This window comes from Sus scrofa, chromosome 2 (genome assembly GCF_054392235.1).
Source record: "Sus scrofa isolate SSC_HxYL_T2T_F1_AM1 chromosome 2, Sscrofa_HxYL_maternal_Yorkshire_Landrace_v2.0, whole genome shotgun sequence".
In the NCBI taxonomy this organism is placed as follows: domain Eukaryota; kingdom Metazoa; phylum Chordata; class Mammalia; order Artiodactyla; family Suidae; genus Sus; species Sus scrofa.
The window spans coordinates 85925852-85953490 of record NC_139384.1 but is presented as its reverse complement, the minus strand read 5'-3'; the positions used below and the strand labels follow the sequence as shown (position 1 = coordinate 85953490).

General features: G+C 51.9%; 1 protein-coding gene and 1 pseudogene across 3 annotated transcripts; both read right to left on the bottom strand.

Moving 5' to 3' along the window:
• Window positions 1–3781: 3781 nt before the first annotated feature.
• TLE5 (TLE family member 5, transcriptional modulator) lies at window positions 3782–13822 on the bottom strand. 3 transcript variants are annotated; one of them, XM_085013311.1, is made up of 7 exons: window positions 13663–13822; window positions 11668–11765; window positions 9231–9294; window positions 7843–7887; window positions 7083–7145; window positions 4983–5057; window positions 3782–4898 (listed from the first exon to the last, which is right to left on the bottom strand). In XM_085013311.1, exons 3-7 carry the CDS (start codon window positions 9249–9251, stop codon window positions 4677–4679), a joined length of 426 nt encoding a protein of 141 aa, XP_084869437.1. In that variant the 5' UTR covers window positions 9252–9294; window positions 11668–11765; window positions 13663–13822; the 3' UTR covers window positions 3782–4676. The 3 variants fall into 3 exon arrangements, with proteins under 3 accessions (XP_084869437.1, XP_084869436.1, XP_020939817.1); XM_085013310.1 differs by having other exon boundaries at window positions 13577–13802; XM_021084158.2 differs by lacking the exon at window positions 13663–13822 and adding an exon at window positions 12900–13080.
• A 12255-nt stretch (window positions 13823–26077) lies between these two features.
• LOC146405537 (U6 spliceosomal RNA) lies at window positions 26078–26174 on the bottom strand (annotated as a pseudogene).
• Window positions 26175–27639: the final 1465 nt, after the last annotated feature.

Sequence of the window (27639 nt, the reverse complement as noted above, 5' to 3'; positions counted from 1 at the left end):
TTCTCGCTGGCCTTTAGAAGATATTTTTCTCCCTGGCTGGGGCATCTGTTAGTCCTTGACCCCTCCTGAGCCTGGGAGGCCAAACCAGGAGGAGGGGGTGGGCCTGGCTCTGGAGGGACTGGTGTGTGTGGAGACAGGAGCTGGGTCAGTTTCATGCCACTGGGGCCTGGAGGACTCTCCAACACTAAGGACATCAAATATGCATGGGGAAACCGAGGCTGAGACAGTCAGGGACCCCCACTCCCTCCATGCACACAGATTCCCCACCCCCCATCCCAAAGACCCCTAGAAAGGAGGAGGGGGTTGGGAGTCAGAGGGATGGGTTCACCCAGTCCTCGGCTCCCTTCCCCTCAAGTCCTTTGCCCCAGGAGCTGGGAGCAAAGCTCAGGCTCCCCCTCCCCCTCCCCAGCCCCCTCCGGAGTGTCTCCGCCCCTCCCCCTCGCCTCCCCCTCTTCTGCTGCTCCTTCACGCTCTCCTCCCTCCCCCCTTCCCCTCCCCTTCAGTCCCCCTCTTTTCTTTCCTTCTCCCCTCCTCCGTCCTTTCCCTAACCCCCCTCCTCCCTCCCGTCCTCCCTACACCACTCCATTCTCTCCCCTCCCCGCCTCCTCTCCCCCCTCCCTCTCCCCCTCCTCTCCCCTTCCTCCTCCCCCCTCTCTTCCTCCCCCTCCTCCTCCTCCTCCCTTCCACTCTCTCCCACCGCCCCCTCCTCCCCTTCCTCCCGCCTCATTAGGCGCGGCCGCGGCGCGGGGCCCATTAGCGGATCAATTAGCCGAGGTCGCCGGCGGCGCGGTCGTTAAGCGCGGGAGGCCGCGGCGGGGAGGGGGCTCCGGAGACTGCATCTCCGCCCGCCCCGGCTTTTTGGCCGCGATCGCGCCCCCTGCGACCCTCTGGTCACGCACCCCACTGCAGATATCTGGACCCTCCCTAAACCCTCCGGGGGCCCAGCCCCGCGGGGAAAAGGGGGGGCTCCGAGTGCCAAAGAGAGGCCCCAGGTCACAGATCTGTACGTGGCGGGGCAGGACCCTTCCTTCTTGGGAGAAGACCCCTGAAGGAGACTGTCGGGTATGTGACGTCCAGCCCCGCAGCGCCCTTCATCTTCCAGCAACATCAGTAATATAATAATAATAATAATAATAATAATAATAGCGGATGGCTGGTGAGCCTTTGCAGGCTTTCTGCTAATCCTCGGAACGATTTCCCAGAAGCAGATCAGACAAGTGACTTCAGTGGCCTCACTCTCTATCCCTTCTCTGCCTTGGTCTCTATCCACACACCCGCTGACACATTTTGCATTTTGCTAAAGCATCCGTCTGCCCCAGCCACTAGGGCAGGGGCTTCCTCAGTCTGGTTCTCTGCTGTGTCCCTGGGGCTTAGGGCAGGGGCTGGATAAATGAATGAATGGACCAGTCTCTGCTAAAGCACCCTCCATAGACGCAATGATACGATTTTTATGACAACGATAGGTTCTGAGATTCTACCCATTTTACAGATAGGGAGGGGAAACCAAGTGGTGAAGCCACTTGCCTGAGTCATCCTGCCGTGAGAGGAAGAGCCAGGATTTAACCCCACACTGGGAGTTCCTGATGTGGCTCAGCTTCGGCTTCAATCCCTGGCCTTGCTCAGTGGGTTAAGGACCCTGTGGTGCCGCAAGCTGTGGCTTGGATCTGGCGTTGCTGTGATGGTCCAGCAGCTGCAGCTCTGATTCGACTCCTAGCCAAGAAACTTCCGTATGCTGCAGGTGTGGCCCTAAAAAGAAAAAAATAAAAATAAGCCCACACTGGACACCCATGCCTGGAACCATTCATTATGCAGCATGTTAATAAGTGCCTCTGTTCCCTTCCCACTAGAAATATGTGCAGGACCCCCTGGGAAGGATGTTGTCACAGAACTTTGCTTTGGCGGGGGCGGGGGGAGGGTTGGGGGGTGACCTTCAGAAAAATGACTTCTGGGAGACTTAGGGGATTAGAACTCCGGAGAGAGGGGAAAAAGAGAACACTGTTCCGGGCAGAAGGAACAGCATGTGCAAAGGCCTCTAGGCAAGAAACAGCAAGATGTTTCAACCTAGCTAAGCCTGCTGAGGAAGAATGATTAGAGGGGTGGGTAGCAGGACAGGACCTCAGGGTCTCGTGGGACTAGAATTTATTCCAAGGGCCACAGAAGCCAAAGATAATCCATTCTTACCTTTTTGTGGCCACCCTCACGGCAGGCAAAAGTTCCTAGGACAGGGATTGACCCAATCCACGGCAGTGACAATGCTGACTCCATAACCACCAGGCTGCCAGGGAACTCCAAGATGATCTATTCTTTAAATAATTTTTTTAAATTATGAAATAAAACACACAGAAGAGTGCATAGATTACAAGTGAACAATTCAATGAATTCACAGAGTGAATACACTCATGTAATCAGACCCCATGATCTTTAGAAGCCCCCTTTGCCCCTTCCTCAAAGGTGATACTATAGGTTACATGGGCCTGTTTTCTTGTTATATAAATGGAATTACATAGCATAAGCTCTTTTGTACCTGGCTTCTTTTATCGTTATGTGTGCAAGAAGATGCATTGTGTTGAGTGCAGTGGTTGCTGGTTTTTTCCTGACTGCATAATATTCCATAGGGATGCCTAAGGTCACAGCATACCCATTGTGCTCCTGGTGGAGAGCTGGTAGTTTCCAGTTTGGGGCCATGATGAGTAACTACAGCTGCTCTAAACACCCTTGTGGCATTTCTGTGGGACGGATTCAGCATCCAAATCTAGGGGGAATTGTCTGGTGCCAAAGAGGGATCTGAGGGCAATGTAATGATTTACACAGGTGGCAGAGATGAGTTCTGCATTTCAAAATAAGCAGGGAGTGATCCCAACACACTCACATGTTTGGAGGTGCTTTAGCTGGGGTGGGGGAGGGGTGGGACCCAGCAGGAGGGTCCCTCTGGCCCCTCTCCACCTCATCATTCTCTCCTTAGGGATAAGAGACCTTTTCCCTGAGGCCAGCAGTCCATCATTGCCCCTCCCTTTCTCCCTCCCTGTGCCCTTGATCCCCAGGAGAACCCACTGGAATGGGCAGGCATGTGATAATTCCTTGGACTTCTCTGTGCTCCCGGTTCCACGAATGTGGGATTTCTATGCCATGCTGACTTTGCAAAGGTCTTACAAAGTCAAGATGACTGCCCCCACCCTCCCCCTGCACCAGCCCCACATCTTTGGTGAGCAGCCTGAAGTTCTCTACTCAAATGCCAGGGGCATCTCTCTTCCTTCTGGCTTCCCTGGAGTGGTCTAGCTTGGATGCAGGGAATGAGGGTGGGCTCCAAGTGATCCTTGGGAGGTTTGAGGTCCAGCTGGGGGTCTGTGGTCTTTGATACGGAATAAAGGTGTGTGTGTGTGTGTGTGTGTGTGTGTGTGTGTGTGTGCGCGCGCGCGCGCGCGCGCGGCCAGTTCAGTCTCATCATCTTTTGTCTCCAAGAGTAAAGGATGTGTTTAGGAGCCCTCTGGTCTGGGGCTCAGCAACCCCTTAGCTTTTCCAAGCCCCTTGGCCTGATAAAACAGCTAGCTAGACCTCAAGCACCTAGGCCATGCTGTGTGACCTAGGGCCTCTCGCTGCCCCTCTCTGGGCAAGGAATCAAGTTCAGGAGTAAGACTACATTTACAAGTAGGATTCAGGTAGGACTCTAGATATCCATCTTAGAACAGAGCAGGAGGGATCAGACTTGAAGGGAGCCCTCTCCCACCCTGGGAAGGGGGGCACCTCGGAGCAGCCCGCAACACAGAAGCAGGAACACGGCAACCAACCTTCTCACATCTTTATTTGAAAGGCACAGCTAAGCCCACCCTCGATACAGCATTTTCACTTCTCTTCATAGAGATCAAACGACTGAACACAACAAAAGCTGACAGTCTAAAAAGGCTATATACAGACACAGGTGTGGGTGTTGCTTTTTTTTTTTTTTTAACATTTTTATGTCTTTTTTTTTTTAATATCCCTTTTTTTAAAAGACAAGCTAGTATACTGGAAAAAGGGAAAAAAAATAAAATAAAAACCAAGACAACTTGAGTACCCTCATCTTTATTCGGGAAGGGGAGAAAGGGAAATCTGGGTTGCCCACCCCACCCTGCTGTCCGGGCTAAGCTGGCTTCTCCTGGCCCCTCTTTCTTTTGTTGTCAAGGGGAGAGGCCCAAGTGGGTGTTGGGAACTAGCAGAGGGTGAGTGGGTGGGAGGGGGAGACTGGGGCGCCCAGGGCGGGGAGGGGCAGCTAGCATTGTGTTTGCATGCAGTGCCAGGGTGGGACGCCAGGTGTGCCTGGAAGGGCCCAGTGGGCAGACTGTCAGTTACACATGTGCGAAGAATCGGGGAAGTGCAGGGGGTGTTGGACCTCTTGAGGTTTTGCTCCCTCTGACCCGGCCTCCCGCGGGCGCCTCCAGGCCTCAGCTTGCCTCATCTGTGGTATGAGCAGGTATGCACCCATTCAGGCTGCAGGGGAGGAGGGAAGCTGGGAGCTGGGTGTAGGAGCAAAGCCAGGGGGTGGCACACAAGCAGGGCGAGGGCCCCAGCAGGCGGCTACCATAAATACTACCAGAGTTTAGCCAATAACCCGAGCTATACTGTGTCTTGCGCTGAACATTCCTCTCACTCTGTGTCTGTCTCCCTTTGTCCCCACCCACCCACCCCATCCCAGCTCCCCACTAATCCGACTTCTCGCCGTCGTCCTCCTGGTGGGTGTCACCATCATGCCCATTCTTGTCTTCCTTGGAGAGGTGGGCTTGGGAGCCCAGTGCCGACAGCGAGAGGAGACCGGTGCCTGCGCTAACCGCTGGCAGCGAAGGGGGCTGCAGCCCCACAGGCAGTGGGGTCAGAGGCAGGGCCAGAGCCTGCAGCTGGGACAGCTGGTGGGCTTGGAGCTGCTGCTGCAGGGCAGAGGAAGTGGCGAGTTAGCCACCTCAGGCCCACAGGTCACCCCCCCACCCCACCCCCCAAGACCCCAGACATACTCGGATGATGGAGTTCAGCTCAGGTGCAGTGACCTGCTTAGCCCTCTCGATGGCTCCCAAGACCTGCTGCTGGTGCTGGAAGGGGGTAGGGTGGGGAGGAGTCAGCTCATTTGCCCCATCTCCTTGGGGTTTGTGGCACAAAGCCCAGAATAAGCCCCACTCCCACCTGGGCTGTTAGAGCCCTCCCTCTCCGTGGCTTCCCACCCCACCAGAAAACCCACCCCACCAGAAAACCTATTCCCTCTGGTTGATTCCTTTAACCAAGTCTCAGTCTCTTCATCTGGAAAATGGCTAGATGGAGCTACACAGACAACCTAAAGGGCTGGGTACTAGAATCTTTTTTTTTTTTTTTTGGTCTTTTTGCCATTTCTTGGGCCGCTCCCATGGCATATGGAGGTTCCCAGGCTAGGGGTCGAATCGGAGCTGTAGCTGCCGGCCTATGCCAGAGCCACAGCAACGCGGGGTCCGAGCCGCGTCTGCAACCTACACCACAACTCATGGCAACACCGGATCCTTAACCCACTGAGCAAGGCCAGGGATCGAACCCGCAACTTCATGGTTCCTAGTCAGATTCGTTAACCACTGCGCCAAGACAGGAACTCCGTACCAGAATCTTAAGAAAAAAGTCTTTGGTGAGTCTGACAAACCCTGGACCACGGCCTGTCCAATGCCATGCACAAAGAAGTAAAAGTGCAGTGTACAACCTGGCCAATTGCACAGGGAAGTTCTTGTCCTAAGAGCTCAGACCAGGACTGCTAACCTGAGCTCCTCTTCTTCCACATCTGGGAAGGCCCAGTGAATTCTGGTGGGGCTGGGGTATGAGTCTAGATTCAGGGCAATCCCCTCCCCCACCTCTCCCTGCCATTGGATGGTAAGTCTGTCTCTCTTGCCATTGGATGGTAGAATCTGCCAAGCTCCTTTTTTGCCTTGGCTACCAGGAAGCCACTGTCATGAAAGGAAACCACGAGTCTGGGTCCCAAGAACTCCCTTCTCGGAGCTTTCATGGTATCCTCCTGGCATCATCCCTAGGCATTACCTGAAGGACCCCAAGATATGAGCAAGGATTAAAGAGAAAATGAATTATCAACAGTAAAGCTGGCAGAGAACAGATGGGCCTTATTTGACCCAGGTGTAGGGGTGTGTGTGTGTGTGTGTGTATGTGTGTGTGTGTGTGTGTGGAGTGGGCTTCATATTAAGAGTCTTAGAACCCAACAAGCAGGAGTGGAAGAGCTGGATACCTGGTTCCTTTGGGTGTATTTGTGCATGTGCATCTGTATAGTGGCTTGTGTCTCTGCATCTGTCTGTCTGCACATATGTGCACCTCTACATCTGTGTTGCATCTCTGTCTGTGTGCTGTGTGTTGCATCTATGCCTATCTGTGTGTTTGGATGTCTGCATACATGTCCTGAGAGCCTCCTCATGCACACATGCCCTTCTCCTGGGCCAGGAAGGCCCCACAGATACAGATGAATCTCAGGAGGGTGAAAGGCGGAAGCAAAACAAGGAAACGAGATTCTTGGTGCAGTCTTTGGTGGCATAGCTGACATTTTTTATGTGAAATGACTCACTGGGGCTGGGAATTCCACAGAGGGTGAGGCCCCTCCCTTCAGTACCCTGCACCCCTGGAGTTTCTCCAGCCTGGGGATTCTTCTTCTTCTTTTTTTTTTTTTAAATCTTTTTAGGGCCACATCTGCGACATATGGAAATTCCCAAGCTAGGGGTTGAATTGGAGCTGCACCTGCCAGCCTACATCACAGCCACAGCCACTGCAACTTGGGATCCAAGCCATGTCTGCGACCCACACCACAGCTCACAGCGACGTCAGATCCTTAACCCACTGAGTGAGGACAGGAATCGAACCCGAGTCCTCATGGGTACTAGCTGGGTTCATCATCGCTGAGCCACAGTGACAACTCCCAGCTTGGGGATTCTTCTGCACAGGCTGGCTAGTGGCTGGGAGGTCCAGAGTAGGAAGGCATGTGCCCTGGGGCACCCAGCTCTCTGCCGCCTGCCTGATGGCTGGCTGCAGTGGGGAGGGCCTGAGGAAAGTTCAAGGTCCATCTACCTTCTCCTCCCTGCAGCCCTGGGGGATCCACTCACCTCTTGGGAAAGGTAGGGCAGGACCTGGGCACATATCCCATTCAGCCTCTTGACGATCTCAGCCTGGAACACACAGACGCTTCAGTCCTGGGCGGGCAGCTGGGGCAGGTGCAGACCAGCCCTAGGAGGCCCGGGGGTTCTGTCTAATCTGAGAGAAGGCCAGCTCGGCCCACGGTGGATCAACTCTTCAGGCTCACAGGCACCTTTAAAGGTGGCATCCAAGGCTGGATCTCTGCCCTGTAGCTAAGAGCACAGGTCAGAGGGAATCCAGGGTCTCGGTGGCAGTGGAAAGATGATGCTCAGCTCTTAGTAGGTAGTGAGTGCTCCATGGGAGGGAGGGAGCAAGTGGCAGGGGACGGCTGGCATCGTCATTTCACAACATACCTGATATTGGCCTCGCCAGGGCACAGGTGGCAAGAGCAAGGCCAGAGGGCGAGGGGCAATCTGGGGGCCCCAGGGCATGTTGGCACATGTCACACACCTCCACATCCCCACCCCCATCCACCGCCCCCACATCCCTCCCAAGCCCCTTCACAAGGGGAGACAATGGGATGGGGGTGGCAGGTCCCAGGAAAGTCTCTGCCCCTCCCCCTCCCGGAGATAAACCTCCCAGGAAGGCCAGAGAAAGAACAGAACAGGGGCTTTGGTGGTAACAGGATACCAGGGCAGACTTGGTGCTCAGCCAAGGGCGGGCTCCTACCTGCCTAGGGGTGCCCAAGTGGGGCATGGGGCGGAGGAGAGGGGGAAGGAGGGGGCGTACCTGCTTGTGCATCTCGATGTTCAAGCCGTAGGACATTTCATAGTACTGTGTGGGGGGAGACAGAGAGAGAGAGAAATGGGGGCGGGTGAAGGATAGGGGGGCTCGAGAGACAAAGGATGGGGGGAGCTACGGAAAGACAAAGAGGCAGAGAGGGAAGAAATCAAGAGACAGCCAGAGGGAAAGGCAGGCGAGAGAGATGGAGAAGCAGGTTGGAGGGAATGGAAGGGGAGAGACACCCACACCAGGAACAGGGTCCAGGTGCGTGGTGGGGGCTCTGCTGGGGAAGCCTCGGGAAGCATCAGGGCCCCAGCAGTGGCTTGGGTGCCCATGTTCCTGGAATAACGATGGGGGGGCCTCTCCAACTCATACACATTCCAAGGCTCCTAATCTTTTATCTTTATGTGTCTTGTCTGCGGGTGGCCCTGACTTCAGGGAAGTTTGCCTTCCTGGGTATAAATAATCTGAGCATAAACAAATCCTGCTGGGTCTGCCTCTGAGGCCAGCAGCCCCCCTCCTCACGCCCCATATCTGACCCTGGCCCCTCCCCTGCTCTAAACCATCCCATGGTTCCCCATCACCCAGGGGGAGGGGGAGGGGAGTCAAGTTTGTTCCCGGGCCTTTGTGTGGTCTCCCCTTCTCTACCCAGCAAGCTCTTACTCATTCTTCAAGACCCCAGCTGCAATGCCCCATTGTCCATGCAGCTGCTCAAACTAGAAGCACCTTCCTCTGGAGTCCCCCAGTCCCTCTCTCTGCCCCAGCCCTGTCCCTCTGAGGCCAGATCAGAGGTTCAATGTGTGGCTCTGCCTCCCCTATAGCCTGGGAGAAGTGGGCTCTTGGCTGGACCAAGGCAGGGGTTTTGGATGCAGAAATTGCCGCCTGGTGGGTATGAAGCTGAGCAAGTGATTTTGGAGGTGTGCAAGGGGGCAGGGTATCGAATGTAGCCCCCCCCCCCATGCAAGAGTGTCAGAAGAGTGTCAGCCTCCTCCCTGGAGAGGGGGGCCTCCAGGGGTCCTGGGGCCAGCCAAGCCTGGGTGAGGAGGGGTTAAACCTGGGAGGCCAGGACCATGGGGGCGGGGAGGGATCCGGCTGCTCCCCCACGTCAGTTCCTGGCTTTCACAGCCACTGCCTCCACGGCTGCCAAGGACAGCCGGGGGACCTGGCAGGCCCAGGCTGCAACCCGGTGGTTTGGCACCTCGGCCACTGCCTGGGCCGGCAGCCAGGCCAGCAAGACGGACTGAGCCCGGCCCAAGGGCTGGCTGAATGGAGAGCAGACCCTGACTCCTCGCACATCCCTGAGGAGGTGGCCAGGGTTCGGGCAGCAGCTGCTGGTGCCAGAGGGGGCTCTGGGGTCCACCATCCCTGCCTGCTGGCCCCTGGGGCTGGCTTACCATCACATAATGACGCTGCATCTCTGACTTCTCGCTGGCCAGCTTGTCACATTCGAGTTTCAGACTGAAGAAGAACAAGGGGAGGGGAGGGGGCTGGGCTGAGTTTCCCCCCATTGTGCAGGGGGACAGACACTTCCTCCTCTATGAAGATGGGGCAGGGGGAGCATCAAGTGTCCTAACTAAAACATGGGGATGATGAAACCAACCTTTGAGAGCTGGGGAAAATAATGAAATTAATAAGAAAGCCATGAAAATAATAAGAAAAATAACAAAAGTCAGAGCAAATGCCCTGACTGTAGGTCAGACAGGGATTCAGAGAAACTTTTACTTATCCTGAAACCTGACGAGGTCGAGGCTATTAATGTCACTCTCCTTTTGCAGATGACGCAGTGGAAGCCCAGAGAGGCTGAGTGAACAGGCTCAAGGTCACACAGCCCAGAAGCTGGCTTCAGAAGCTACGGTCTCAACTACTGGGGCAAACTCTCCAGCAAGGGAAGGGAGGAATAAATAGATCCTGCCCAGAGTCTGTGAAGGCCGGAGCTGACTGGCAGGGCTCAGGACTGGATTTACCAAGGAACCACCCAGCCTGTCTTGTGGGCCCTGATTTCCCTGGTGTGTGTGTGTGTGTGTGTGTGTGTGTGTGTGTGTGTGTGTGTGTGTGAGTGTGTGTGTAAATTTCCACCATCAGGTAATAGAGATGGTGACCACTGTCCTCTCTCAGGCTCCTCCAGCAAAGATGAGCTTAGGGCATTTCTCAAAGGCCCCCCGCCATGAGGGTGACAGGTTGAAAGCTGAGAGCTCAAATTCAAGCCAGACAGACTGGTTCATTGATGCTGTGTGACTCTGGGCAAACCCTTCTACCTCTCTGGGCCTCGGTCTCTGAATCTGTTGAGTACCAACCGCCCAGGGTAGGATGGTAAAATGAATTAAGACCAGAAATGCTCTTAATGCTAGCATCCAGTAAGTACCCAATAGATGCTTAGTTAATCTCATGGTCACTCCAAGAGACTGGAGTTTCACTGCCAGACTGGCTGGGACTTTTACACCCCAGTTTAGAGGTAAGCCAAGGCTGGCTTCTCTAATTTTCTTTAAAAATGTACAGTTGCTGCCACTGTTAAAAAAAAAAAAAAAAGGCAGTTTCATTCCAAACTGCATTTCTGGCCCTTCCTGAGGGACTGGCAGATACTGTACCAGTCCCCAACACAGTAGGACTCCTCGCTGTATAGCAGGAAGCCCAGGCCCAGCGGATCGTGACTCCAAAGCTCAGAGAGGGGGCCTGGCCTACCTGAGGTCACACAGCATGAGGCAGCAACCTGACCCTCAGTCTCTGGAGTCAGATCGGCCAGCCAGATTGGATCAGAGGAGAGCAAGGGCCAGGTAGGGAGGGTAGGACCCCTGGAGAGGCTCAGAAAGGCCAGGCCTGACAAGCAAAGCTCCTAAACCCTCCACATCACAGGACCAGAACAAAGCTCCCGGGCCTGCCCTTCAACCACCTTGCCTCAGTTTCCTCACTTTGAAATGGGCATATGATCAAAAAGCAGGGAAGATTCAATAAAAGGATGTATGTTCAGTATTTGGCAAATGGGGAGGATAGGAACACCCCCAAAGGAAAAACAGATCTCACTATTCCTATCTCTTCTTGGAGAAAACTCAGGATCCTTCATAGAACACTTTTGTGTGACCAAACTGAGGTCCAGAGAAAGCCCAAGACCCCACTGGTATCTGTGGCCATGGACCCCCTTCTGATTCTCAAGCAAAGACCCCCTCCGGAGCTAAGGCTTGAGACTTTGCAGTCTTCAACCCAGAAACTGAGTGTGAGAATCTCATTTTGCCACTTCCCTGCTGGGCAACCCCAGGAAACCCCTATCACCTCTGGGTTTAAGTTTCCCTAAATGTAAAATGAAGATAATAATAGTTCCTTTTTCTTAGATCTGGCACATGGCAAGCCCTTTAGAAATGTTAGATTAAATTCTGGAGGGAGCATCGCCTTGCTGCTGGGTGCCAGAAACCTTTTCTCCAAAACTAGGCAAAGAGATAACAAGCTATAGACTTTCTTTTGAGGGGTGGGTGGGGCGATGGAAGATCCAGCCCCCAACTCCAGCTCTTGGGAGGTCTTTTATCCAACGCAGTCTGGGGTGGGGGTGGGGGAGGGGAGAGGGGCTTGGAAACCAGACGGCTGAGTCTTTGGGCAAATTATTTAAATTCTTGTGCCTCAGTTTTCTCCTCTATGAAATGGGACTGTCCTAAAGACTAAATGAATTTAATATCCGTAAGTGTTGGAGACCTGGTCTGCCACATGAGACACTCAATACCGATTTTTTCCCCCCATTCTGTGTGTATAGCAGGGACCACAACTTCAGCTCCAGGCCTCAGTCTTGCCTTCTGAGCAGGGGGCTCCACCTTCACCCAGGGCAGGGACCACCAGCCCTCAGCTCACCTGTGGTACTGAGCCTGCAGGAGCTGAAACTCATCTTTGATGCGGTCGCAGGAGTCCGAGGTGGTGAATTTGAGTTGCTGGGGTAGGTGCGACGAGCCCTGTGGGGAGGGGGCGGCCCGGGTCAGGACCAGGAGGGGGCCGCCACCCACCTTCCTCCCTGAGGGCGCCCCCCCTCCACCAGGCTGCGGCCTGCGCAGCTGCAGCGTCCCCCCACACCCTGCCCCACTTCCCTGGCTGTGTTTACAGCCCCTGGCTCGGCCCCCGCCCTCGCTTCCTGCCCCCGCCTCTCCCCGAGAAGCTAAGGAGGGTGGGTGCTCCCGGAGCCGCTCGTCCCCCTCCACCCCCAGGCTGTGGGGGTGCATTTGAAGGGCCGCCCTTGGTGGGGGGTAGGGTGCGCCCTCTACCGCGCCTCCACAGCGCCGGGAGGGGTTGCACGTCTGAGCGTCCCAACTGCCTCAGGGAGGGGGGAGAACGCGTCCTAGTGAATCCCCCTCCCCAAAGCTGGGAGGCGGGGGCAGGCTTCCTGGCAAAGTCCCCTTGGGAGAGGGGGCTCTCAGCGCCCAAAATCTTCCGGGGGTGCGGGGGCCCACCCCAGATTCCTAGCACCCTTCCTCCAGGCCGCGCGCTCTTCCGGGAGGGGTGCGCCTTGACTCTCCCCCACTCCCAGGCCCCAAAAGCAGCCCCAGCGTTAGAGGTGCCTAGTGGGGCTCCCGGGGCGCCCCAGGCCCCAGGCCAAGGCCAGCGAGGCCCAGCCTGGCTTGGGGTGGGGGTGCGCAGGGTCCAGGGTCTGGGGCGTGCTCTGAGCTGGGGGCAAAAGGGGACCTGGGGGGGCTCTGGGCCCGGAAGCTGGGAGGGGGACCCGGAGCTGGCGGCGGTTGCGGGGGGGGAGCAGCTCTGGGCCCAGAGCTGGAGGGGACTGGGCCCAGGAGTTGGGGGGAGGTGCCGAGCTGGAGGCGGGGGGTTGGCCTGGCAGGGACCTGGAAGGGGGTCGCAGGGCTTGGACCTAGAGGGGGCGCTGGGTTCGGATATGGGAGGGTACGGGGCCCCGACCTGGAGGGACGCAGGGCCCGAACCTGGGGGAGGGAATAGCCCCGGCTGGGAACTGGGGATACCGGGCCAGGACGTAGGGGGACGCAGGGCCCGGAGCTGGGGGGGGTGGCTGGGCTGGGAACCGGGGGTGCCGGGCCCGGACGGGGGGGGGGGGGGCCGCCGGGCCGACGGGCCCCGCTTACCGAATGCCTGCTTTGTGGAAACATCATGTCAGTCGCGGCGGGGGGCGCAGGCTGCGCCCCGGCTGTGCGCCCCGACTCGGGCTGCTCGGGGCGCCGGGCGGCCGCGCCTTTGTCCCGGAGCCGATCGGCAGCTCCCGGGGCCGCCGCCGCCGCCTCCCGCGCCCGGCCTCGCCCGCTTCCTGCGCCCCCTCCCCGCGCGCCCGGCCCCGGCGCGCCCCGGGCCCCGCTTCCTGCGCGCCCGGCGCCCCTCCCCGCCCCTCCCCGCCGCCCGCCTCCCCGCACGCCCGGCCGCCGCTCCTATTGTCTAATGGCGGCGACGCCGGCAGTGGCCGCGGCCTCGGCTGCGCGGAGGCTCCGGCTCCACCTGCTGCTGTCGCCGCCGCCGCCGCCGCCGCCGCTGCTGCTTCCCGGGCCCCGTGCGCGCCGCCGAGGGGGGGGCGCGCGCCCGGGGAGGCCCGCGGATCCCCACCCATCCGCCTCCCCCGGGCCGGCCGGCGCGGTGACCTTGGGCCCGCGCGCCCCCGCCCCGCCGCGGCCCCTCCCGGCCGGGTGGCCTCGGCAACCGCCAGGGCCTCGGTTTCCCCATCGGTCAAAGCTTGGGGCCCGGCTGCCCCCATCGAAACCGCCGGCGCTGTCATGGCGCGACCCGGACGCGTGCCAGGGACATGCTCTGTAACCTTGGCTCACTGGCTTTTCTCTGAGCCTCGGTTTCCTCCTCCGTAGAAAGGCGGGGATGATACCGCCGACCTCCTGGGAGCCATACCTTGACTCACATTAATGGAGCGCCTACTGTGTGCCAGGTGGGGGTGGGAGGGGGTACAGAGTCCCTACCCTGGTGGAGAAGACAGAAGACAGAGAGACCAGCCAAAGAGCCAGGTCCCTGGCAGGTCAGATGGTGGTAACAGCTATAGAGAAAAGAAAGCAGGAGGGAGGGCCGGGAAGATGTGATTTTAAACAGAGGGAACTCAGATGGACCTCTTTGGCCGCTAAGCGGATCTGAAGACGAGAGAGGGAGCCAGTAGGCTATGGGGTTGGTCGCTTATTTTAGGAGGCAGAAACAGCCAGTGCAAAGGTACTGAGGCAGCACTGTGCCTAGCACAGGTGGGGGTGGGGTGCTTGAGAGGAAAAGGGAGCAGAGGGGCAGGGCTAGCAGCTTCTGGAATTTGCACAGAGGCCTGGCTTCCAGAAGGGCCTCTGCTTGGGTGGATGATCTGCTGTGTTGGTCTGGAAATTCCTAATAATTTTTGAATGGTCTTGTTTTGCATTGGGGCCTGCAAATTCTGTAGCTGGTGATGAGGCGGGACAGATGGTGCAGGGCCTTGTGGGCTCAGGGAGGATTTGGGCTTGCTCGGAGTGAGATGGGAGCCCTGTGAGATGGTGGGCAGAGGAGAAACAGGGCTGATGGGGACTTTGATAGGATCTCTCTCCCTTTCCTGTGGAGAGCAGGCCTCCAAGAAACCAGAAATAAGGCACATTAAGTTCCAGGAAGTGCTAAATACATAGGCTCTTAATTGTCACCATCATCATCATCCACTATGCACCTTTGCCTCCTGGATGAATTTAAATTCTTCCAGCCTTGGGTTTTCCCATTTGTAAAATGGAGACTTAGGACCGTGGTCACCTTTCCCAGGAAGATGAGGGTCCAGGACAAGGTTGAGATGAATAAGCAAAATTTAAGCCCCTCCCACCCCCAAAACCCATCAAGATAAAACAATACTTTAACACTATACATATGTATATATATTTTTTCTTTTTAGGGTTGCACCCACGGCATATGGAGGTTCACAGGTTAGGGGTCGAATCGAAGCTGCAGCTGCTGGCCTACACCACAGACACAGCAACACAGGATCTGAGCTGCATCTGCTACCTATACTACAACTCATGGCAATGCCAGATCTCTGTCCCACTGAGCAGTGCCAGGGGTTGAACCCAAATCCTTGTGGATACTAGTCAGACTTGTTTCCGCTGTGCCACAATGGGAACTCCAACACAATATTTTTAACAATAAAAATTCATGTCCAAAAATTCACAATGAGGAAAACACCATCATGTTAAATGAGATAGCATCCAAAGGGGTCTGCTACGAAAATGCAGGGTCTCCCTCATATGAGACAAAAGGCACAGGAGTTCCCTAGTAGTTCACAGGTTAAGCATCTGGCATTGTCTACTGAGGTGGCGCTGGTTGCTGCTGTGGCAGTTTTGATCCTTGGCCCTGGGGCTTCTGCATGCCCTCTTGCCCTGAAAAAAGAGAAAGGCACAAACTTTTAGAAAATTTATTCCTAACAGTTCTGGAATGTGCAGACCCCACAAATCATATTGGAGTCCCCAGTCAGAATGGGGTACAGAATTTTCTGGACTCAAGGCAAAATGAAAATGCAGGGCCTCGTGTTTACAAAGGATCAGGAATTTAAAGATGGAGAAAACAGGAGTTCCCGTTGTGGCTCAGTGGTTAACGAATCCGACTAGGAACCAAGAAGTTACGGGTTCGATCCCTGACCTCACTCAGTGGGTTAAGAATCTGGTGTTGCCATGAGCTGTGGTGTAGGTCCCAGATTTGGCTCAGATCCCTCATTGCTGTGGCTATGGTATAGGCCAGCAGCTGTAGCTCTGATTAGACCCCTAGCCTGGGAACCTCCATGTGCTGCGGGTGTGGCCCTAAAAAGCGGGGGAAAAAAAAAAGATGGAGAAAACATCCTTTAACCAAGTGCAGGGCCCTTCCTTTGAAGGTAGGGTCTGTAGGGCTTCAGGAGTCATAGGTCCAAGAAACCACCCTGCTCCCAACCCTCCCCACCCCTCGTGGGGACCAGACACCTTTTCTCCTGGGACACCACCTACACCTGGCCCTCATCATCTAGGCAGGCAGCTCCCAGTAAGGGGGCACTTAGTGACCATTTTAGCAGAACCCAGACTTGGAAGGTCAGAGCTGGACACAGACACCCCCAGTACAGTGGGATGAAGCCTGGGCCTTTCAGCATGAAGAGATGCCCAGAAGTGTGAATAATAATAAACCAACCCAGGGAGTTCCCTGGTGGTCTGGTGGTTAGGACTCAGTACTTTTACAGCTGCAGCCCAGGTTCCATCCTTGGTCTGGGGACTGAGATCCCACATTAAGCCCCGAACACCATGACCAGAATAATAATGATAATAAACCAACCCGCCCGTATAAGTTTTTAACATGTAGCAGTCTCTGCTTTAGTCTTTTAACTCTAGGTACTGCCATTATGCCCATTTGAAAGATGAGGAAATGAAGACAGTGAGAGGTTAAGAGACTTGGCTAAAATCACATAGCTGATCAGTGATAGTGGCAGTCACCCCAGGTCCTTGGGCCCTTGACTGCTATGCAATACTGCCCCTCCAGGTGGAGCATGAAGGCAAGGCATGGTGGGAATACTGCCTGGAGGAGGCCAGGAGCCTGGAAGATTCAGGGTCCTGCATTCTGGACTGAGGAGTTGGGATTGTACCTGGAGAGCACTAGGGAGCTATGGGGGAGTTTAGAGCAGGGTTTGTCAGTCTGCACTCTTGAAATCTAGCCTGGAACATTCTCTAGGGGGACTGTCCTTGTCACTAAGGGGTGGGGAGCAGCATCCCTGGCCCCACCCACTCGATGCCAGGCTCACCTCCCCATCCGGACAGAGTGTCTCCCAGGGCAAAATCACCCCCAGCTGAGAAGCTCTGGCTTAGAGCCGCAGAGAGAGGCTGGGCCGGCCCGCTGTGTGGGGAGCTTTTGGGGGGTAGAAAGAACAGAGTGTCGGTGGGTGCGGAAAGGCAGGGAAGAATGCTGCAACCCAGGAGGGAACAGTCTTCTTCGGATAATTAATTTGGGGGGAGTTGGGGCTTTCTTTCGAAGATCTCACCGTGTGGGCGGCTGCTGTCCCCAGCTCCTCCTCGGAGCCACATCCTGATCTTGCCTCCCCCTGGGGTTCCTAAGGCCACATCTGGGACCAAGTTGGGGCGGGGATCTGTCTCCTGTATCCAACAGTCTGAGACCAGCCTCACGGCCTGCTTACAAATGAGCGCTGGGCCCTGCGGCCTCCGGGGCAGAGCCAGGCGCTGGCTGGCGCATGATGGATGGGGCTGCATGGTCATTAATCAGAGGCGGGGGAGGAAACAGGTGGCCGCCGTGCACGGAGACCTCCCTGTGATAGGCCTGGTAGAGCTGGGGCCTCAGCTGTCCCAGTCTGGGTTTGAGGCCCTGGCTGCCATAACTAGGCTAGGTGACCCATAGCAGTGTGAGTTCACTGGTCTGCACCCGAATTCCCCCTCCCCAAATGGAGCTATTATTCATTCATTCCCTCAGTAAATATTTATGGCACCTACTGTGTGCCAAGCATAGTTCTTTTTTTTTTTCCCCTCGCCCATGGCATGCGCAAGTTCTAGGGCCAGGGATCCAGCCAGCACCACAGAAATGACAACACCAGATCCTTAACCCACTGAGCCACCAGCGAACTCTGCAGGCATGGTTCTAAGTGGGAGTTTACAGCAGTGACTAAAGAGGACAAAAATCCTTCCCCTTGCAGAGCAGACTCAGGTTCTGTCCTCTCTCTGCCTACAGCCCTCCAGGGCCCCCACCTCCTTGGGGTTAAAAGTCAAAGTCTTCTCCATGGTCCACAAGGCCCTGCACATCCCTCCCTGCCCTCTGCTCCCCTCCTTCCTCTATCCCCCTCACTCATTCTGCTTCAGCCACATGGGCCTTGTTGCTGTTCCTCCAACCCACCAGGCCCAATCCTGCCCCAGGGCCTTTGCACAGGCTGGGTCCTTTGCCTGGAAAGCTCATCCCCAAAGCCCTGTTTGGCTAATTCCTTTGTCCCCTTCAAGTCTTAGCTTAAATGTCACCTTCACAATTTTTTATTGTGACTTTCTTATTTAATTCTGGCAGGGCTTGGACTAGGTTGGATATACTTTTTGTTTTGTTTTGTTTGACTATACCCATGGCTTTGCAGAAGTTCCCAAGCCAGGGATCAAACCCGAGACACAGCAGTGACAACATTGAGTCCATAACCACTAGGCCACTAGTAGCCCACTAGGGAACTTCCACAATCAATTTTTTTTTTTTTTTTTTGGCATCACCCAAGGCATGTGGAAATTCCTAGGCCAAGGGCTGAACCCAAGCCATAGCAGCAATCCAAGCTGCTGCAGTGACAACACTGGATCCTTAACCTGCTGTACCACAAGGGAACACTTTGATGTTTTTATTGTCATAAAATACACATAAAATTTACCATTAGAGAAGCCCCATCCCCAATAGCAGTAACCTTCTAATCCCCCCTCTCCCAGCCCCTGAAAACCACTAATCCACTTTCTGTCTCTGTGGATTTGCCTGTTTTGGACAGTTCATATAAATGGAATCATATACTATGTGACCTTTTGTGTCTGGCTTCTGTTGAGTATCATGTTTTTGAGGCACAGGCTCACTGCAGTGTATGTCAATACTTTGTTCCTTTTTATGGCCAAGTAATATTCCATTGTAAGGATGGACCACATTTTGTCCATCCTTCATCCTTTATCCGTTCATTCATCTGTTGATGGACATTTGGGGGTTTCCACCTTTTGACCATGGTGAATCATTCTGCTATGACCATTCACATACAAGTTTTTTGGTTTTTGTTTGTTTGTTTTTGTCTTTTCTAGGGCCACACCAGTGGCATATGGAGGTTCCCACGCTAGGGGTCAAATCAGAGCTATAGCCACCGGCCTACACCAGAGCCACGGCAACGCAGGATCCGAGCCACGTCTGTGACCTATGCCACAGCTCACGGCAACGCCAGATCCTTAACCCTCTTAGTGAGGCCAGGGATCAAACCTGAAACCTCTTGGTTCCTAGTCGGATTTGTTAACCACTGAGCCACGACAGGAACTCCTGTTTTGTTTTTTAATGGCTGCACCCAGGGCATATGGAAATTCCCAGGTCAGGGACTGAATGTAAGCCGCAGCTTCCATCTATGCAGCACCTGCAGCAGTCCCAGATGCTTTAACCCACAGCACTGGGCCGGGAATCAAACCTGCTCTTCTGCAGTGACCCCAGCTACTGCAGTAATATTCCTAACGCACTGCACCACAGCAAGAACTCCCATATAAAAGGGTTTTTTTTTTGTGTGTCTTTTGAGTGCCACACCTGTGGCATATGGAAGTTCCCAGGCTAGGGGTCTAATCAGAGCTGTAGCCGCTGGTCTATGCCACATCCACAGCAATGCCAGATCCTTAACCCACTGAGTGAGGCCAGGGATTGAACCCGCAACCTCATGGTTCCTAGTCGGATTCATTTCCGCTGTGTCACAATGGGAACTCCAAAAAGGGTTGGTTTGTTTGTATTTTTGTCTTTTTAGGGCCGTCTCCGAGGCATATGGAGGTTCCTAGGCTAGGGGTCCGATCAGGGGTCCTCTGGTCTACACCACAGCCACAGCAACACCAGATTCGAGCCACGTCTGTGACCTACCACCATAGCTCATTGGTTACGCCAGATCCTTAACCCACCAAGCAAGGCCAGGGATTGAACCCACGTCTTTGTGGATGCCGGTGGGGTTTGATAACTGCTGAGCCACTACAGGAACTCCTAGGAGTTTTTATGTGAATGTATTATTTTATTTCCCTTGGGTGTATACCCAGAAATGGAATTGCTGGGTCATAGGGTAATCCTATATTTAATTTTTGAAGAATCACGAAACTTCCATAGCGCTCCACCATCTTACATTCTCAACTGCAATGCAAAAAGGTTCTAATTTCTCCACATCCTTGACAATGTTTGTTATTGTCCTCTAAAAATATATATGTAGGGAGTTATCTTGTGGTGCAATGGGTTAAGGATTTGGCATTGTCACTGCAGTGGCTTAGGTCGCTGCTATGGCACGGGTTTGGTCCGTGGCCTGGGAACTTCTACACGCCACAGGTGCAGGAAATAAAAAAATACCCATCCTATTGTGTGTTAGGTGGTATCTCATTGTGGTTTTGATTTGCATGAGGCAATATTGAACAAATCAAAAGTAAAGAAAAAATTTCCATGATGAACAAAATTTCCAAATTTTAAATAAAAACAGGATCCAGCTGACACTTCCATCACTCACTTTTTTTTTTTTTTTTTTTTTTTTTTTTTTTTTGTCTTTTTAGAGGCTCACCGATGGCATATGGTGGTTCCCAGGCTAGGGGTCAAATCAGAGCTACAGCTGCTAGCCTCACAGGAACGCCGGATCTTTAACCCACTGAGCAAGGCCAGGGATTAAACCCAAGTCCTCATGGATACTAGTTGGACTTGTTAACCACTGAGCCACAATGGGAACTCCCATCACTCACTTTAATGATTCCCTCTTCCCAGCCCTGTGGAAACTGCCCCTTGTCCCCGCACCATCCCGGCTCAGTAACAAAGTCAACTTTACCGCATAGGACTCCTCGCCATCCAACATATGATATCTTTATGTATTTATTTGTTGGTTTTCTCCATCTTTAGAATGTCAGCTCCAGAAGGGAGGGATTTTTGACTGTCCTGGTCACAGTTGTATCCCCAGCATGTGGAACAGTGCCTGGCTCACTGTAAGTAATGAATAAATGGTGAATGAATGGACGAATGATGGGTTATAAGGATCCTCTGGGTTGTTAGGAGAATTAAATAATAACACTGGAGCCAGAAAGCACTTAGCATTCATGGGTAACACATGACATTCCTAGTCAAGGTTTTATGGCTTGATAAAAATCCTTTGATTGGCCAGGCTTGGGTCACATGACATCTGGGAATTCAAGACTTATGACCTCATAGAATCCTCTGATTGGATAGGTTTGGGTCACATGATTACCCTGAGTCTTTCTTTCTTTTCTTTTTTTTTCTTTTTCTTTTTTTTTTTTTTTTTGTCTTTTTAGGGCCGCACCTGCAGCATATAGAAGTTCCTGGGCTCAAATCAGAGCTACAGCTGCCAGCCTACATCACAGCCACAGCAATGAGGGATCTGAGCCATGTCTGCGACCTACACCAAAGCTCATGGCAATGCCAGATCCCCTACCTACTGAATGAGGCCAGGGATGGAACCCACATCCTCATGGATACTAGTTGGAGTCATTACTGCTGATCCACGACGGGAAATCCTCCAATTTTTTTTTTTTTTGGCCTGAAGTATGCAGAAGTTCTCTAGCCAGGGTCTGGAAGCTGCACCACAGCAGTGACCTGCACCACAGCAATGACAATGCTAGATCCCTGACCCACTGCATCAGGGAACTTCCCTGATTCAATATTCTTGTCTGAATAGGTGCTCTAATTGAACAGATTTAGTTCATATGACTTTCCAAATCCACTAAATGAGGAAATTAGTGATTATTATTACATTATTTTTTCCTTCTTCCACATCCTTTAACAAATGCCTCCTATTTGCCAAGCCATTTACCATGGAAAAAGGGTAGGGAGGAGTTCCCACTGTGGTGCAGTGAAAACAAATCCAACTAGTATCCATGAGGATGAAGGTTTGATCCCTGGCCTTGCTCAGTAGGTCAGGGATCCAGCGTTGCCATGAGCTGTAGTATAGGTCACAGATGAGGCTCAGATCCTGAGATGCTGTGGCTGTGGCATAGGCTGGCAGCTGTATCTCTGATTCGACCCCTAGCCCGGGAACTTCCTATATGCCTAAGGTGCAGCCCTAAAAAAGCAAAAACAAACAAACAAACAAAAAAGATAGAGAATAAACTGACATTAATCAGGCATTTGTTGTATGGCCTCTAATTTTCTTTTCTAGCACTGCTGTAGGAGCCACATAAACATGGAAGTTCAGACTGACCTCAGGGCCTTTGCACTTGCTGTTCCCTCTGCCAGTGCTCTCCCATAGGTCTTCCCATGGACTTAACCCTTCTTATCAGCTTAAATAGAAGTTCTTCAGAGAGGCCTTCCCTGAATAGTCCAATGGGGGAAAAACCATTTTTTTATATCATCTTGTTTTGTTATTTAAAATAGCATTTATCACTCTAAAATTATCATGTTTAATTGTTGTCTTCTTTATTATCTGTCGGTCCTGTCAGAATAAAGAGTCTGTGAAAGACTGTTTTGTTTACTGTTATGTCCCAGCACACACCTTGTGTCTGGCAAAGGACTGCTACTCACTGCAAAAATCAGGTATTTGTGGGAGTTCCTGCTGTGGCACAGTGGGTTAAGGATTTGACTGAGGCTTGGGTCGAGGATGAGGATTCAATCCCTGGCCTGGTGCAGTGAGTTTAAGGATCTGGCATTGCAGGTCCCAGCTGAAGCTTAGATTCAATCCCTGATGCTATGGGTGCAGCCATAAATGTTTTTAAAAAATCAGGTATTTGTGAAATGAGTGAGTGAGGTAGTAATTATTATCCCTACATTCCAGATGAGCAAACTGAGGCCCAGAAAGGGGTAATGATGGATTCTATCATTTATGTATCTTTGGAATCCCTGCCCTTTATTCCCACCTTCAAAGCTGTCATTCCACAAGAATTTTTGAGCACCACTATGTGCCCGATCCTGGTCTAGATGCTAGGGATACAGTGATCCACACTGACCCCAACCTTACAGTCTATCAGGGAAGCCAGATGTTAATTATACAGCTATACAAACAAATATGCTGTTATAATCTATCAACAATCCCATTGGTTCCAGCTTCACAAATGTACACAGAATCCAGCTCTTTTTCACCAACTATAGAGTTAGTAGCCTAGTGCAAGTCAACAAACATCTTTTTGTTCAATGCAGTAGTTTCACATCTCATTTAGGATTTTTTGAGTACAGGTGACAGAAAAAGAAAGAGAAAAAACCTCAAATGGCTTAATTACATGGAACTGAACATCCAGAAAGTTAGGGCTGATTTCAGGCATGGCTGGGTCCAGGGCCTCAAATATTTATCATCAGGATTCTGTGTCTCTCCATTCAGCTTTTCTGTGCTCTGTGTTGGCTTCATTCCTGGGACAGTTGTTTTCTAGGGTGGTAAACAGTCTCCTGGCAGCTTTAGGATTCCACCCTGGCAGCTCAGCAACTCCAGCTGATTCCTTCTGTTTAGTTACCTGATAAGTCCCAGGGCTCATTCTCATTGGCCAGGCTCAGGTCATATGACATTGATTCACCATTATGGCCAGAGTAGAATGCTCTCATTGGCCATTCTTTGGTCACATGATTTCCCCCATTTAGAGGTTTTTTTTTTTTTTCTTTTGATATAATCAACATATATTAGTTGCAGTGGTACAACATAATGATGTGATATTTGTATACATTGAGACATGATCATCACAATAAGTTAACATCCTCACCATGCATAGTTATAGAAAACTTTTTTCTTGTGATGAAACCTTTTAATATCTACTCTCTTAGCAACATCCACAGTATTAAGTATTATTTTAAGCTGGAAGTTTGTACCTTTTGACGACCTTTACCCATTTCACCACCCCACCAGTCACTATTAATGGGCTAGAGGGAAATACTCTGGTCAGAATAGGATCACATGCCTTCATTGCTTCTGTTCCTATAGCAGGGTTAAATGCTCTGATTGGTTGGGTCTGGGTCACGTGCCCCCATCAATAGTAAGTGGGTGGGTCTAGCTCCAAACTAACTACTTGGAGAGAAAGTGAAGTGAAGGCGCTGCTCTGTGGGAAACCATAAAATGTAAACCCTCTATAAAAAATAAGGACCGTGACAGGAGAGTGAAGGGAATGCTGGGGACTGACACGATCACTGTTGCCATAACTTCTTCAGCTGCACCCCTGCCCCTGTCACCCCAAACACCCTTGGACTGATTGCCCAGCTCACTGCCAGGTCCTGGGCTAGATCTTCCAAATCGATACTCTGACAAGACAGATATTATTATTATTGACCCATCTTACAGTTAAGGACACTAGCTCAGTGAGAAGTAGCAGTTCATGCAAAGACAGAACAAGGACGTGGGGTAGCCAAGACTGGGGCACAGGACTGTGGGTCTCTCCACTGTCCATCCCCCATGACCCAAAACAGCCAGGGGGAGCTGGATTTTCTTTTTTAGTTTATTTTTCCTTTTAGCTTTTTATTTTGACATAATTTTAGTTTTACGGAAAAGTTGCAAGAATAGTTGTACAAAGAGCTCTACAAGACACCCTTTACCCAGATTCCTCAAATGTGGATCTTTTTTGCCTTATTTTATTTATTTATTTATTTATTTTTTAGGGCTGCATTTGCAGCATATGACGGTTCCCAGGCTAGGGAGAGCTACAGCTGCTGGCCCACAACACAGCCACAGCAATGCCAGATCTGAGCTGTGTCTGTGACCCACACCACAACTCATGGCAATGCCGGATCCTTAGCCCACTGAGCGAGGCCCAGGATCGAACCAGCAACCTCATGGTTCCCAGTTGGATTCGTTTCCGCTGAGCCAGGACGGGAACTCTACAAATGTGAATATTTACCAAGTTTGCACCCTCTCTCACTCTTCCCCTCCTTTCTTTCTTTCTTTCTTTAGACCACACCTGGGGCATGTGGAAATTCCCAGGCTAGGGATCAAACCCACACTACAGCAATGACAACTCCTGGATCCTTAACTCACTGAGCTACCAGGGAACTTCTCCTTTTTTATTTTTAATCCATTCAAGACTTTGTTGCAAGCATAATAGTACTTTACCCCCAAATTCTCCATGGTTGGTATTTTCTACAAACAAGGATATGCTCTTACAGAACCGCAGTGTAACGGTCCAAAATAAGTGATCAAGAAAATAATATGGAAGAGTTCCCTGGTGGCTCAGTGGGTTAAAGATCCAGTGGTCATTGCTGTGACTTGGGTTTGATCCCTGACCTGGGAATTTTTGTATATCGTGGGCACAGCCAAAAAAAATGTTGACAATATTTTTTACCTAATCCGTGGTCTATATTCGGATTTCACAGTTGCCCCAATAATGTCCTTTATAGTAAAAGAAAATCCTGATTGCAAAGTGCATTTAGATCTGTTAGTTTCCTTCCATCTAGAACAGTTCCTGAGACTTGCTTTGTATTCAAGACATTGGCGTCTTTGCCTAGTTGTTCTGTAGACTGTCCCTCAGTTTGGATTTTTCTGCTGTTGCCTCTCGATCAGATTCATTGTGCATCTTTGACGGGAACATTTCAGAAGTGATGCTGTGTCTTCCTCAGTGCATCATATTAGGAGGTGCATTTATGTCCCTTTGTCTCATTTCTGGTGATGTGATCTGGGTCATGGTGGTTGCTATCTTCCCTTTGTAAGTAATGAGTATCTGGTGAAGATGTGCTTTGGGATCATGTATATATCCTGTCTCTCATCAAACTTTCACTAATCCATTTTAGCATTCTCACCTGAATCATTAGCACAATGGTTGCCATGGGCAACTATCTGGTATTATTTACTGAGAGGCTCAAACTGTTGCCTAATTAGTCCCCTATTTAGAAGCTCCTCTAAAGTGGCCCCCATCTTCACCTTCTGTTCTGGTCCTACAAGATGTTCCAAGCTCATCTTGTCCCTTTCCTGTTCCACTCTTGGCATCAGCCATCTCTTGGCATCAGCCATCTCTTGGCAGAGCCTGGTTCCTGTTGATGGAGAATGATATTTAGAAACCAAAATCTGGGTGATAGGTACGCTTAAAATACTGGGATTTTGCTGCTTCCGGGACCTTCTAGTGTGCAGAAGGCACACACACACACGCACACACACTCATGCATTTACATCTAAATCTGTTATCTATCTATCTATCTACCTATCATCGACCTATTATCTATCTATTCATCTATCTAGCTTGGAAATGTGAGTTCACACTGATTCCTCCAATGCCATTCCATCACCCAGAATTTATTCCTTCCCTTGTTCCATATTTTAACTCCCTTCTCCAGCAGGGGGAACCCTGCTCAGAGGGAGAGTTTTGAAAACAGAAATGAGGTCATGTTCTTTCCTGTTCAAGACTCCCCCTGGGTTCCCTGATGCATTCTATTCCTATTTTTACAAAATAAACTGATACTATTGTGAAATTCTCATAGATAGAAAATTAAATTGAATATCCTGCCTATTTCATTGTACCATGTACTTCAATTGCCTGTGTAATAAAAAATGAAGCAAGCTAGGAGTTCCAGGGTGGCTCAGTGGGTTAAGGATCTGGCATTGTCAAGGCTGTGGCTCTGGTTACTGATGGGGGACAGGTTCATTCCCTGGCCTGGGAACTTCCATGTGCCATGGGTGCAGCCAGAAAAAAAAAAAAAAAGAAACCTATAATTTTGGGATTAAATTTTTAAAAATATGGAACATCGCAAATTTGCATGTCATCCTTGCAGAAGGGCCATGCTAATCTTTCTTCCAATCTTAGTATATGTGCTGTTGAAGCAAGCACTTTAATGCATTTTCAGTGATATCCAAAGTTATCCCCACCGCCCACAAGGCCCTGCAGCCCACCCTACCCCATCCCCCGGCGCTTTCCTACTCTCACCTCCTTCCTCTCCTCCTTGTTCACTCTGCTCCTCACAGACTTCCCTGATGTTCCTGTAACACACCAGACATGGTCCTGCCCTGGGGCCTTTGCATGGGCTGTTCCCTCTGCCTGGGAGGCTCTTCCTCCAAAGATCACCTGGCTTACCCCCTCACTCCTTCCTAGGTCTCAGCTTACTATCATCCCCAGATGGATCACCTTGGGCCTTCCTAAAAAGAGCCTGATGTACATTTGCTCGATCTTCTCTATTTTTTTGGCAGCACCCAAGGCACGTGGAAGTTCCCAAACCAGGGATGGAACCTGCACCATATCAGTGACTGGAGCCACTGCAGGGACAATGCCAGGTCCTTAACCTGATGTGCCACATATTTTGTTTGTTTGTTTTTGCTTTTTAGGGCCGAAGGTGCTGCATATGGAAGTTCCCATGCTAGGGGTAGAATCGGAGCTGCAGCTGCCAGCCTACACCACAGCCACTGCAACGTGGGATCTGAGCCGCGTCTGCGACCTACACCACAGCTCAGAGCAACACCAGATCCTTAACCCACTGAGCAAGGCCAAGGATCAAACCCGAATTTTCATGGATCCTACTCAGGTTTGTTACCGCTGAGCCACAACGGGAACTCCTAGAACTCTAACTTTTTAATTCATCATTTTTTCCCTGCAAAGGGTTTGTCACACAGTAAGTGCTCAGTGAATCTTGGTAGACATGAAAATCATTTTCCTCAGGAATTGGCTGCCTAGTCAAAGCAGAAGCAGAAGGCCGCTTCATTGGGTGGGGCTGCCATAAGGAAATCCCATAGACTGGGTGGCTTATAAACAATAGGCATCTATTCCGCACAGTTCTGGAGGATGGCAGGTCCAAAATCAAGTTTCCAGCCAATCTGGTTTCTGGTGAGGGCTCCCTTTCTGGCCTGCAAACAGCCACCTTCTCGCTGTCTGACATGGCCTTTCGCCATTGTAGGTACATGGATGGATGGCTCTCTCTCTTCCTTTTCTTATAGGAACACCAGCTCTATCAGACTGGGACTCTATTCTTTTCTCTTTTTTTTCTTTTTTTGGTCTTTTCTAGGGCTGCACCTGCTGCATATGGAGGTTCTCAGATCAGGGGTCTAATCGGAGCTGTAGCCACCGGCCTACACCACAGCCACAGCAACATGGGATCCAAGCCAAATCTGCAACCTACACCACAGCTCACGGCAATGCCAGATCCTTAGCCCACTGAGCAAGGCCAAGGATCAAAGCAGCAACCTCATTGTTCCTAGTTGGATTCGTTAACTACTGTGCCACGATGGGAACTCCTGGGACTCTATTCTTATGACCACATTTAGCCATATAGACAGGACCTCCTGAAGGTCCTGTCTCCAAATGC

Excerpts from the sequence above, each read along its gene's own strand:
- TLE5 (XM_021084158.2), bottom strand. The coding sequence starts at position 12,926 with ATGATGTTTCCACAAAGCAGGCATTCG. Across the intron at positions 9,295-11,667 it reads CTGCAGGCTCAGTACCACAG|TCTGAAACTCGAATGTGACA; the intron begins GTGAGCTGAGGG and ends GTTCTTCTTCAG. Across the intron at positions 7,146-7,842 it reads ACATCGAGATGCACAAGCAG|GCTGAGATCGTCAAGAGGCT; the intron begins GTACGCCCCCTC and ends TGTGTGTTCCAG.